Raw genomic sequence first — 13219 nt, forward strand, 5'->3', positions numbered from 1 at the left:
TCCCTCCAGACCTTCGTTTGGAACCATGCCACTCTACATTTAAAGGGAAACTTAAGACTTGGCTTTTCAAACAAGCTTTCCCCTAGAGCCAAGAACACGAAGAAAAGTCTTTTCAAGCCCACAACAAGTTATTCAGATCTATTTTTTTCTTCCTTTGTTAATCAGAAATTTACACATGCTGACTTCAATGTAAAACTTATTACTTTGTTGTTGTTCAATGTAAAACTTTTTTTATTCTGTTCTATGTAAACCGCTATTTGTAGCGATAGTTACTGTTCTTTGTGAACCGGGGTGATATGTATATTATACAGGAACCTCCGGTATATAAATTATTTTAAATAAATAAATAAATAACATGGAAAAACACTTGCTGGCATAACTCAGTGCTGGGATTGCTGGTGTAAAAGATCTTTAAACGCATTCTTGAGAGATTTTTTTCCATTTTCAGTGTCTGCAGTGCTGCGTAGGTATTCCCGAAGGTGGGGCCTGTTGTAGATCCTGCCTGCTCCCTGGTAGATTCGAGGCGGGCTAGGTGTAGTGAAGGAACGTCTGTTATCCTGAAGACGGCAAGGAATGGCAAGGGTGTCCGCTTTTAAAGTTGATTTACTCAATGGTGAACTTATCTTATGAAGTAAGTGGTGAATCACTGAACCCAATTTATACTGAATACGCCAGTGAATTGGTAGCCGGTGTGATGTGTTCCCTGTTGCTAGTTCCAGGGAGCGTTCTTGCGGTGGAGTTTTGAATAATCTGTGGTGCCCGTAATGTATTTGGAGGTAACCTGGCAAATGAAGAATTACGGTAGTCGCGGGAGGGGGAAAACGAGAGCTTGTAATACTGCTCTGCAGGCTGTAATATTTAAGAATGGCTTAATGTGTCTTAATAATTTCAGTTTGGCAAATGAGATTTGCATAATTGAAGAGCTGTGAGGCTCCATTGGTAATTGAGAATTTAGAGTTTCTTCTAAATTACAGACTTGATAGGATATCTGAATGGTCTGACTGTCAAAAATATCTGACAGAACGACCAGTGATAGCAATCTCTGTTTTTTTTTTGTGGACTGAGGGCTCACCTGTTGTGTGATAACTAAGCCTTAATGTTTGAAAGAGACTAAGGAAATTAAGTGTAGGTGGCTAGGATGATTTAACGGGGAAGAAAAGCTGTCTATCATCTGCAAACAGTTTATATGACAATCCTAAGTTGGAGACTAAACGACAAAGAGGAGCCAGATATTAAAGAGTGCTGATGAGAGTGAGGATCCTTGAGATACCCCAGAGGAGAGTGAGGTCTTGTTGTGACTTGTTGGTGAGAGATGAGGTGAACCATGCATGTACGTTACCACCAATGCCTACTTTGGTTGGAGGATACCAAGGTTGACAGTGCAAATGCTGAAGTTATATCTAATAGAAGACGCAAATAAGAGGTACCTGAATCAAAACCTCTCATCATCGTGTCGGTTCTTGATAGCAACAATGTTTCTGTGCTGTGGTGATGCCTGAAACCAAATTAGCATTGGGTCTGTATGTACGTGGAGAAAATTGGTCATCTTCGGTCAGTTTGCTCAGAAAAGGCTGAGAGGAGGTATGAAAAATTGGACAAATCAGGTGACGATTTCTTTGGAATTGGACAGACAGCAGCTTTCTTGAGTAATGTAGGATGGGAGCCTGCTAGACATTGATATATTCAGGAGGGAGGGAGGTTTTATAATCTCCTGGCCAGACACTTTTAACAACGGGGTGGAACACAGATCTAAATGAGAGGAAGACGAACTGAGTCCAAATTCCAAAAGTTCTGATTGGGATATCTGTTTAAATTCAGACCAAATAATTGTAGGATTGACAACAGTTGAAATAGTGTATGCAGGAGATGTTGCAGTTATTTTCGGAGTTTTGTCAGCAAAAAAGGTTGGCGACAGATTGACAAGTGTCCATGGACGGGTTGGAGAAGGTATGATGAGATGTCTGTGTAGGACGGCTAATAAGAATTTTTACAATATAAAATGGTTCCTGTACCCACAACAGTCTACAGACAGTAAATAAAAGTCAATACAAGCGTGAGGGAGTGTGCAAAAGACCCCCTCAAACCACCTAGCTAGATGCCTAGAGCCATCTGCCTCGGTCCGCAAAGGATTCTGGGGTCCCGGGAGGATCCCTGTCTAACAGAATATAGGATCAGGGCCCAGAAGGGTTAGGAAGACCCCGAGAGGTGCGTGGAGCCCATTGTATGCCCATACGGAGTACATGTGAACTGCTTGGATGTTTAAAGCGAGGTGAGCTACTGCTTCCTTTGCTGTTTATTTTGAACCCTTGTAAATAAACTTTTGGTTCCTGATCAGAGCAGTCAAGTCTTGCTGTGTTCCTTGGCTGTTCCAGACGCCATGGCCAGCCCAACGCTACAAGAATGAATCATATGAGTTATCCCCCCAGAAATGAGTATCGTGGTATAGATAATGTTCAATAAGCATAAAATGAAGGTAATAAGGATTATTGGTCTCGTAGAGAAACCTCCCTTCCCCCAAAACAAAATCACTGCAGCTGCTCAGATACTTGGGAATGGTTTTAATACAGGAGGAATGAATATTTCATACTAATGGCAATTAAAACATATTATAAAGCCAATTAACATTTCTTCAACCATGTAATAATGACAAGGAGATGTGTAATAAACATAATTGCTTGTAGAATCAGAGGAAGATAACAGAGTGAGAGGATGTTCAGGAATCCTGGAATGGAGGAAGGCTAGATGAAAGGGACTCCCATATGCTAAGTTCTTCATATTGTTTATACTGCTAGTGAGAAGAAAAAAATGACAAACAGACCAACAACGTCCTGGAGACAGGTGGGTTCTCTGTAATGCTTTTATTAGTGTGCATGGAAGTCGGCCTAACACCAACTTCCAAGTTCTACATGGCAAAACTGCAGTGATATATACAGTCCTCAGTGAGAAGAAAAAAATGACAAACAGACCAACGACGTCCTGGAGACAGGTGGGTTCTCTGTAATGCTATTATTAGTGTGCATGGAAGTCAGTCTAACACCAACTTCCAAGTTACATGGCAAAACTGCAGTGTTATATGCAGTCCTCAGTGAGAAGAAAAAAATGACAAACAGACTAACAACGTCCTGGAGACAGGTGGGTTCTCTGTAATGCTTTTATTAGTGTGCATGGAAGTCAGTCTAACACCAACTTCCAAGTTACATGGCAAAACTGCAGTGTTATATGCAGTCCTCAGTGAGAAGAAAAAAATGACAAACAGACTAACAACGTCCTGGAGACAGGTGGGTTCTCTGTAATGCTTTTATTAGTGTGCATGGAAGTCAGTCTAACACCAACTTCCAAGTTACATGGCAAAACTGCAGTGTTATATGCAGTCCTCAGCTAACAAGCAGCTGGGCAGCAATCTAATTAAAGTTAGCAAAAGTTTACGTGCATATTCCTGTTTCACTCCCTTTTACTGGGAGAGCTTAATCAGCCTTTAAAGTGGTCTTGTAGGAGGCCGGGATCGGTTTTCCCTTAATCGCAAGAGAAAAACACATTCCTGCGGCTTTTATCTCGTACCAGGTGCTCCCGGGGGGCCTCCTCTTCTTCTAACTCAGCAATTTATTTTACCTCAGCAATCTTTAGGAAAAGCTTCGACCGTTTTAACCATTTCACACCTTTTATCTGGCCTTGGCAGACTGAAAGTTGTCCGGATACGTCTTGATTCTGGTGACGCCTCCTGACGGCTTCTCTTCCATTGGAGAAGGAGGCAGAAGATTAGGGGTGAAAGGTCGGAATAACGTGCAGGAGGGCGGCAGGCATAGGAACGGTGGCGCTCCTTAAAACCCTTGGACGGTAACTTTCCAATGGGTGCGCAGGCGCCCGTGTACGCAGACGTGTCGGCAGGCACCCAGAGCCGTGGCCATTTTACAGCGAGCACACAGGTGCGCATGTGTTATAAAACAGCCCAGGCACGCGCATGTGTGTGTGCGTCCGATTCTGCAGCCACGTAAAGTCAGGTTTGATCCGTGCAAATGGGGGGATTTTATAACAGGCACGCAAGCCAGGCCATGACCAGTTTTCCCCAGTTTGCCCAGTCTAGAGCTAGGTCTTTGAAACCCCCCCTGGTTCTCTAGACTGCATTCCTTCCCTTACCCCAGACCTTTTAAACCCCTCATGGATGCTTGTATTTTTTATTTTTTTTATCTCCCCTCTGGCAGAGGTAAGCTTACATGGCGTTGGCGCTGGGCATGCACCCAGGCTCGTGGGTACCTGTGCGCACCTTTCTTGGCCCCTTCCCGGACCGCCCACACCAATCCCCTTTATCATTCAGAGTGAGCTCAGGCGATGTGCGCCCGTGCAGGCGGCTTTTGAAAGCAAGCGGTCACGCGCCCGGCCTACAGGTGCACACATCTGCTGATGTTGGTGCATGCCGGGCTTTCAAAATTCACCCCGTAATCCGTGCTCAGCACGGAGAGAGGCAGATTCCCGAACCATTACCCCCCGGGTCACATTGAGAGGCTTGGGTGGCTGAATTGCCAGTAGGTTCCCATGGTAGGGAGAGATATTGATGCCTTGAGATTCGTGTGGGGGTGGCTGTAGGGCTGGCCCGATTTTTATCGGTACCCGAGCCTGGGCAGACGTGAGCTGTCTCAGCCTAGTGCCGTTCCCCAGGCCGTGCCGCAGCTGTGCTCGGGGAGCTGTCAGCGTTTCTTTTTCAGGCGTCGCTCCCTATAGTGCTACGTGCTGCTTCTTGGATGGGGTGTGCGCTCTGCTGGTCAGACATGTCCAGCGAATAGACAAAAAATAAAGGACTCTGACGTTATAGGAACAGGAATATTACTGGGTCTTATTACTTAAAGTCATTCTTATATTTCTTTAGGGCAGTATTAGTTAATTATAAGCTACCTGGAGAACTGTAAAATGACCATTACCTAGTTTAGCTTGGGTGAGTATAAATTCTTTAGTGATAGTCAATGCAGTAAACAAGACAAAGGTTAAATTAAAAAAAACAAAACAATAAGATAAAAGAAATAAAATAAAAAAAACTCTTTCTTTTTCACTTTGTCAGAACTGAATTTTCTGCCACATTTTTCCCTTTTGTGAGGATTTGTCCTGCTGTGCGTAACAACAAAATGCCAGCATGAGCAGACGGGAGCCACCTTGGATTCACTTTGGGCGCTCACTTTTGAGCTCCTGTGGAATTCCAGTGACGAGAGCCGCATTATCGTTTGACTAGTGCGCGGCCTTTGGTCACTTCCTTACCGCCCCAGCGCCCAGCACCAGCAGGCACGTCCTCTTATCTTAGCAGCCAGTTGCACTAACGGTCCATAAAGGCTCCTTCCGTTCCTGTCCCTTCTCTTTTTTTTTTTTGTTAATAATTCATACCCTGTAATGCAGACGTACAAACGGATATAAACATTCAGTGAGCACCGGGCACGCAAGAGTAGGTCCAGGAGCCCAAAAGCGGCCCTGTAAAAATAAAATTAGACATTGACGATTCTCCTGCCTGCTGTCTGGCTCCTGTAAGTTTACCTCCACTCCCCCCCCCCCCTTGCACACTCTGCGCATCTCCATCCTTCCAGGGAATTTCACGCATGGGGAGCGGAGGGACCCTCCGAGGGCCCTGGCCGCTTGGGGTTTTTTTGGTTTTTTTTTCACTGTGATCGTTTGTTTGTTTTTTGGGTTTTTTTTACTGTGATCGTTTGTTTTTGGTTTTTTTTTTTGCTTCATGAATCTTGGTCGATATTTATTCTACTCAAAATGTAATTTAAGTAAACGAAACACATCTTAGGTCACTCAGGCGTTTGCTGGCAATAAGCTCGTGTAAGAAAGCCCCTGAAAAGTGAAAGCAAGGTGCCGGGGGGGGGGGCTTTAGCAGTCCCAGCTGCCCCTCTGAGGGAGGCCGAGAAGGGGGCAGGGGGATGAGGTGCGGAGAGGACTAAATGGCGCTCCTTTTTGATTTGTATCCTGCCCTTGGCGACCGGGCAGCCCTTTCAGAGCAGATTACATTCCGGTCCTGTAAGGATTTCCCTGCCCTCGGAGGGCTTCCATTCTATGGAGAAACCTTTCAAAGGGATTTCGCACGTCAGAATAGCACATCGACACGTAAGCAGTGCGTAAAGCACGGATAAGCCCATTTTTATAAACGTCAAAGGTACGCGGCTATGTTCCAGTTCATGCGGACGTTTTGCTGGCAGATGAAAGGCCTTTCCAGGGCGAGGTTCAGAAGTGCGCGAGGTAGCTGCGGTTTTGTAACAGATATACATGTATACGTTACCAGACTTATTCGTTTGCTTCTCCACCTGCGCTAGTAAAATCAGACTTGTTTGTTGGCTGCAGTTTTTTTTTTTTTTTGGGGGGGGAGAGAGGTCTGGGTGAACTCTCTAGAGCTTCAGGGTGAAGTGCTAGAGAGTTTAGGTGAACTGGGAATGGAATGGGTGGACTGGCAGAGGTATCAGCAAACTGGTGATTCCAGGTACGTGCGCAGGTATTTTCAAAATGGTATTCGTGCGTGCTTTATAAAATACCTACTTTCACATATGATTTGGGGTTATAACGCGTGCATGTTATACATTTTTGTGCATCCAAAATCTATACGTGCATGTTTATAAAATAGGTAGAGAAAGGATGCATTTCTTGCATTGGAAATAGTTGCGCCTACTGACCCACATGTGCATACTTTCAGAGCAGAACTACAAGGTATTTCAGAAATTATTCAGTTCCACACAGTCTATAAAATGCTACCATAAATCTCTGTGCGTCCAATTACGTAAATGCTCTAGTGTGGATAGGTTTGAAAATTAGGCTCCCTGTGTGTACCGCAACGATATCAAGTCAGACTAACCGAAAAAAGGAACAGAAAAATATTTTCTGCTTTTCTGTAATTTTTTTTGGGCTCCTCAAGAGTGAATACCTGCTCCGAGCGAGTGTTCATTTTTGCAGGTTAAAATGTGCGTGTCAGGTGCACATTTTTTTTTTTCCATCGGGGGAAATAGGTAATAGCCTCAACATGAATTTAAATGTGATGAGCGCTATTACCTACGCACTGGAATGGATGTGCGTTTTGGACATGCTAACCCCCATTTTGATTCAGGGGTTATGGACGCGCATCCAAAACACGTGTTCTATCATGTGTTGTCGTGCGCTGGTATTGCATCAGCCTGATTGTAAAGTATAACCAATGCCAAAATAGCAGATCAGTCTTTCTAGAAGTGAAGAGAAAGGAAAGATGTGAGGTGAAACATATTTTATGGTGTTACTAGAAAATCCCATAATGTGGTCTGGTAGCTCTGCTCTTAGGCATTAGAGAAAACTATTAACATTACTTACAATAGAACAGAGGACAACAGAGACTGTGCAGAGACACCCATCAAACCTTCCTACCCTTTAAATCAGCCCGACCATTGTAGAAAAGCTCACCCTCCTCCCTCTGGCTATGAATTCCTGGGGCTGCAGGTTCAAATTCTGCTGACCCTGACAAGAATCAATTAGTCCTTGGTTCCACATAGTCCCCTCCAATCCCAGATTCAGAGGAACCAGCCCTGAGGCTTTATGCAGGGTATAAAGACCATCCCCTGGCATTTCAGTGCCTTCTTACTCCCAGCATCACACGGTGCAGGGTATAAAGACCATCCCCTGGTGTTTCAGTGCCTTCCATCTCTTTACATCAAACGGTGCAGGGTATAAAGACCATCCCCTGGCGTTTCAGTGCCTTCCGTCTCCCTGCATCACACGGTGCAGGGTATAAAGACCATCCCCTGGCGTTTCAGTGCCTTCCATCTCTTTGCATCACATGGTGCAGGGCATAAAGACCATCCCCTGGCATTTCAGTGCCTTCCATCTCTTTGCAGCACACGGTGCAGGGCATGAAGACCATCCCCTGGTGTTTCAGTGCCTTCCATCTTTCTGCATCACATAGTGCAGGGCATAAAGACCATCCCCTGGCGTTTCAGTGCCTTCCATCTCTTTGCATCACACTGTGCAGGGCATGAAGACCATCCCCTGGCGTTTCAGTGCCTTCCATCTCTTTGCATCACATAGTGCAGGGCATAAAGACCATCCCCTGGCGTTTCAGTGCCTTCCATCTTTCTGCATCACATAGTGCAGGGCATAAAGACCATCCCCTGGCGTTTCAGTGCCTTCCATCTCTTTGCATCACACGGTGCAGGGCATGAAGACCATCCCCTGGCGTTTCAGTGCCTTCCATCTTTCTGCATCACATAGTGCAGGGCATAAAGACCATCCCCTGGCATTTCAGTGCCTTCCATCTCTTTGCATCACATGGTGCAGGGCATAAAGACCATCCCCTGGCATTTCAGTTTCTTCTGGCTTACTGTACTGCTTGATCTGTACTTGCTATGTGGGCTTCCTCCCCGCAGTGCCCTGTGGAGCTCCTGGTTGCCTCTTAAGTTGTCTGCTAGAATGAGCCCTTCAGGTATATGGTGTGTGGCTGCTGCTCTGTGACTCCCAGCTCAGATCTGTATCACGGTTTTTATAGGTTTCATTGTGCATATCCCGCCTTTACAAAACATCCTTTGAATACAGCAGCTCACAACAGTTATTGATTGCCTGTGATTTAGTGCATGCAGTGTGCTGTCTGTTTTGTCTTATTGTATGTTTTACACCATTGTTTGTTCCTCTGCCTAGTATGGTTGATCCAGTATAGGTGGAATATGATACATTTTGATAAATATAAATAAAATAAATATAGCATGCAAATATAATCTGCATGTTTCTGTTTGAGAAAAAATGAACAGAGTGCCAAGGAGAATCTTACCGGCACAGGAATCCAGCATGAGATAACACAGAAAGCAGGGGCGGCAAAGCGGAAAAGAACAAAACTGGAAGCTGAATTTTATTTTAAGAAAAAAAAAATTCAGTGACTGAGGGATGAGGGTAGGGGGCCATTTAGCCAGGGGGGTATGCCCTGGCAATATTTTGTTCTTGGTATTTTGTATGTAATATTGCCTGGTTTCGTTTTTATTGTGCTTACTAAAGACCGTAAAGTTTGTGAACAAGAAAAGAAAACTCAGTGATTCCATGACCCGGGAGAAATTAATGGATTCAGTGACATGAGAGGTGGCTGGCCCTGCTGGACATTGGCCTATACTGAATCTATAAACCGCCCAAGAGCTAAGTTTTATTCTTGCCATTCCTGTTTTGTTTTTTTTTCCCTCAGGAGTTTTGAAGGCTGCAGGGGTCAGAGGGCCGTGAGTGACGATGGCGGCTGGCCCAGAGCTCGCCCAGCGATTGGCCACATTCGTCACGGGCCTGCTGGAGTGCATGGGCTTTGCTGGGGTGATATTCGGCTGGGCCTCGCTGGTCTTTGTCCTGAAGAGAGAAAAGTACTTCGACGGCCTGTGCATCCAGGCAGAGAACGCCACCAACATCTCCTCCACGGTGCCAGGTAAGATGGGCCACGGCCTGAGCGGAAGCCATAATAATGCCAGAGCGTGAGAGATTCGCTGAAGACTGCCTGTCTGTGAGACCACCATAGATAGAGAGGCAGTGGTAATGTGGGAGACTGTGAGACCGCTGCAGGGTGAGAGGGAACGATAATCCCAGAGTGTGGGCGACTGTGAGAGGGAACGATAATCCCAGAGTGTGGGCGACTGTGAGAGGGAACGATAATCCCAGAGTGTGGGAGACTGTGAGAGCGCCGCAGGGTGAGAGGGAACGATAATCCCAGAGTGTGGGAGACTGTGAGAGCGCCGCAGGGTGAGGGGGAACGATAATCCCAGAGTGTGGGAGACTGTGAGACCGCCGCAGGGTGGGAGGGAACGATAATCCCAGAGTGTGGGAGACTGTGAGAGCGCCGCAGGGTGAGGGGGAACGATAATCCCAGAGTGTGGGAGACTGTGAGACCGCCGCAGGGTGGGAGGGAACGATAATCCCAGAGTGTGGGAGACTGTGAGAGCGCCGCAGGGTGAGAGGGAACGATAATCCCAGAGTGTGGGAGACTGTGAGAGCGCCGCAGGGTGAGGGGGAACGATAATCCCAGAGTGTGGGAGACTGTGAGACCGCCGCAGGGTGGGAGGGAACGATAATCCCAGAGTGTGGGAGACTGTGAGACCGCCGCAGGGTGGGAGGGAACGATGATACCATAAAAACTGGTTTTTGGAAATTCCTCCCACCACCATTGCAGATAAAACTTTACATGCTGATTGACAATTGGGTCGGGAGAGGAAAAGTGCACACAGCGTTTTCATTTTGGAATCACTGTGTCTGCTCTCCGGCACGCACTTTATTTGCTCGCCTTGTCTTTATTCCTTCAGGGGTGGCCACTCCATTGAAGATATGCGAGTCATCCTCAAAACCCAGACTTTTCCAATCCCTCCCCAGTATCGCTTACAAAATCATGGAACAAAATCGGCCTCAGCACTGATGCCTGAGGCAGTCTCCTAATCACCTTCCTCTCCTCAGAGTGAAGTCTGCTTAGGACCATCCTCTGGTCTCTTTTTTTATCACTGATTCAGTTTCTAATGCAGGCTGCCATCTTGGCTCTTATCCCCGGGCTGCTCAGTTTCAGGTCGATTTTAAAAGACCCGAGCGTGCAAATACAGGGGGCCGGGTCCTGGGTGCACCAAGCTTGGGGGGTGAAAGAGAATCAGCTGGGGGATGTGAAAAGGCCTGGAAGGGTGAGAGAGAGGGGATGGGTCGGGGAGTTGAAAGGAGCTGAGGGATGTCAGAGGCTAAAAGGAGGACCTGTGGAGGGGGTTGAGTTTGAGAGAGAGAGGATGACTGGAGAGGATGGAGGTTGAGAGAGGAAATCAGTTGAAGTGCCTGTGAGTGTTGTGATCGTTGGAAGGGGGTCTGCACCCCTACTCATTGTTTTGGTCATCCTCTGTGAATTTTCAAATGCTAAATGGGGTCACATTGGCTAAAGGTTTGGGAAGCCCTGCTGCAGTCACCCGGCCAAAGAAATTAATCCGATTTGTTTGACACGACCTCCAGCTGGTAAAGCCGCGTTGCCTCTAATCCTGTAACCTGCTGGAGTCACAGAGCCAAAGAAATTAATCCGATTTGTTTGAGACGACCTCCAGCTGGTAACGCCGCGTTGCCTCTAATCCTGTAACCTGCTGGAGTCAAGATACTTCATGATCCTTTCCTTCAGGAGACTCCATTAATGTTTCTTGCCACCATGGTAAGAGTAAGTGGCCTGTGGTTCCCAACCTCCAGTCCCATTCCCATCTGCAGTAATCGGATCCTTTAGTGGGCCCATCAGAACCTTAATATTCTAGGGTGTGCCCCATCTGGCCCCGTAGCTTTGTCCCCGTGCAGTTTTGCTAGTTCCACACCAACGCTGTCTTGTATACCCACCGCCATCTGCATCCCTGTCAACAGTTGGTGCTCCTTCTTCTCTGAATACTGAGCAAAGGTGGTTAGAAGTTCTCCTTTCTCCTCGTCACCTTCCTTTTCTCCTCTGTATCTTACAATCCCTGGAAAACCTCTTGTCACCTTGCTTTACCGTCTTCCCTGTCTTTACTTCTGGTCGCTCCTTCATTGCTCTGTCGGTCTACCCTGCATCTTCCAGCTTTACCGCTCTGCTCCTCTCTCTGAGATCCTTTGTATTTTTTTTTAACGCTGATCTTTTTGCCCTTATTTATTCAGCCGGCTCTTTGGGGAAACCCAGACTGTTTTCTTTCTCCTGTTCCTTTAATTTCCTAGCGTTAAGCTTTGTTGCCCTTACTATGGCTCGTTTTCGTTTAGCCCAATGTTCTGCTTCACCAAGAACTTCCCAACCTGCCCTGAAGTCCAGGACTTTGACTTTTGTCTGCTTTGGCTTTTATATTAGATTGTAGCATGTGGTGATGGTTAGTGTACAGGTGGCCACCTATCTGGACGTTAGAAATACTGTTTCCATTTGCGAGCACCAGCTCCAGTTTTGCCATCTTCCTCACAGACTCCTTGACGAGGTCTCCTTGAAGGGATTGCAGGATGTCACTGCTTCTAACACTTTTTTCTTCTTCAATCCACAGTTCACAAATTCACATTTCTCACCAGCAGATTAAATTATTTAAAAAAAGCAAAACCAACCTCTCACCAGCAGCACCTCTCTCTTGATTTACCAGTTTATGTATGTCTTTGACTAGATCGTTATCCGACCCTTCAGTCCATGCTGGAGGTTTTGTAGCTGGAAGTTTCATCTCCCCTTTTCAAGGTGACTCGTAGTATCTCCTCTCTTTCCCCATGTCCCCCGCATTTCTGTGCCTTTAATATTATTGTTAATGTAAAGTGCTACTCTTGAAAGAGACTGAAATGCTAGCAGAATTACAAAGGCAAATAAAATTGGCCTTTCAATTACCCCAGCATTGATTATGATATGCTAGGCAGGTTAAGTTTCCGGATGCCGTGAATGACTTCTTTCTGGAGCAGCTGGTCCCAGAACCGATGAGAAGGCGCAGCTATTTTAGTTGTAGTCCTCGGTGGAACACACGACCGGGTGTGAGGGGTGGAGCTGCTTAGCAGTTGTGATCATAATACAACAAAATTTGACAGAACCATTGGTGGGAGAACATTAATTAAAACTACTGCAGTAGCATATAACTTTAAAAAGGAAGACTGTGATCGAATGAGGAAATTAGAAAGAAACTAAAAGGAGCAATTGCCAAGGTTAATAGTTTTCATGAGGCATGGACACTGTTTAAAAATGCCATCTTAGAAATCCAGATAAAATGTATTCTGTGTATTAGAAAAGGTCCAGGGAAGACAAAATGATAAGCATTGTAGTTTGATGGTGAGGTGAAAGAGGCAGTTAAAGCCAAAAGGGAGTCTTTCAAAAAATGGAAAACAGACTCTGAGGAATATAGATAAGAGTATAAGTACTGGCAAGTTAGATATACTGGGTGTTGCCTTCCCCACTGCAGCAGCAACCAGAAATCTGATAGAAACATGCAATATGCCATTGTAATCAGCATTCAAAACGGAATTGAACAACATATAGTGAATAGTTAGTGTGACCACAGTTTACTTGCAAAAGAGCTTTAAAACGAATGGGGTATGAACACAGCAGATTTTGAAACAAATTGTTATCATTTTCCAAATTTAATAAGACCAATTCCAAATTTTGATGCAAAGTTTTGATGGAATAACTTCCTGACCACTTTTCTTCAACATTAAACTCTTTACCTCATCCTTAATAATGTTTTCGGCAGGGTTCAGGTCTGGAGAGCTCCCTGGCCAAACGTTGTTACCGCAGAAATCAATGCCATTTTCTTTAAGTAGCTGTTGCATGGCA

At 45.8% G+C, this 13219-nt stretch overlaps 1 protein-coding gene across 3 annotated transcripts in view; it reads left to right on the top strand.

Annotated features, from left to right (window-relative positions):
• Positions 1-13219, top strand: part of SLC43A3 (solute carrier family 43 member 3) — a 104049-nt gene that overhangs the window by 18774 nt on the left and 72056 nt on the right. For 2 of the 3 annotated variants that reach the window (XM_029574828.1, XM_029574829.1), the window contains exon 2: positions 9161-9388. In XM_029574828.1, coding sequence (XP_029430688.1) covers positions 9202-9388 — 187 coding nt within the window. In that variant the 5' untranslated portion in view covers positions 9161-9201. Of the gene's footprint in view, positions 1-475; positions 632-9160; positions 9389-13219 lie in introns of those variants that run through there. The other variant, XM_029574827.1, reaches the window with a different exon arrangement.

This window comes from Rhinatrema bivittatum, chromosome 13 (assembly GCF_901001135.1).
Source record: "Rhinatrema bivittatum chromosome 13, aRhiBiv1.1, whole genome shotgun sequence".
NCBI lineage: Eukaryota > Metazoa > Chordata > Amphibia > Gymnophiona > Rhinatrematidae > Rhinatrema > Rhinatrema bivittatum.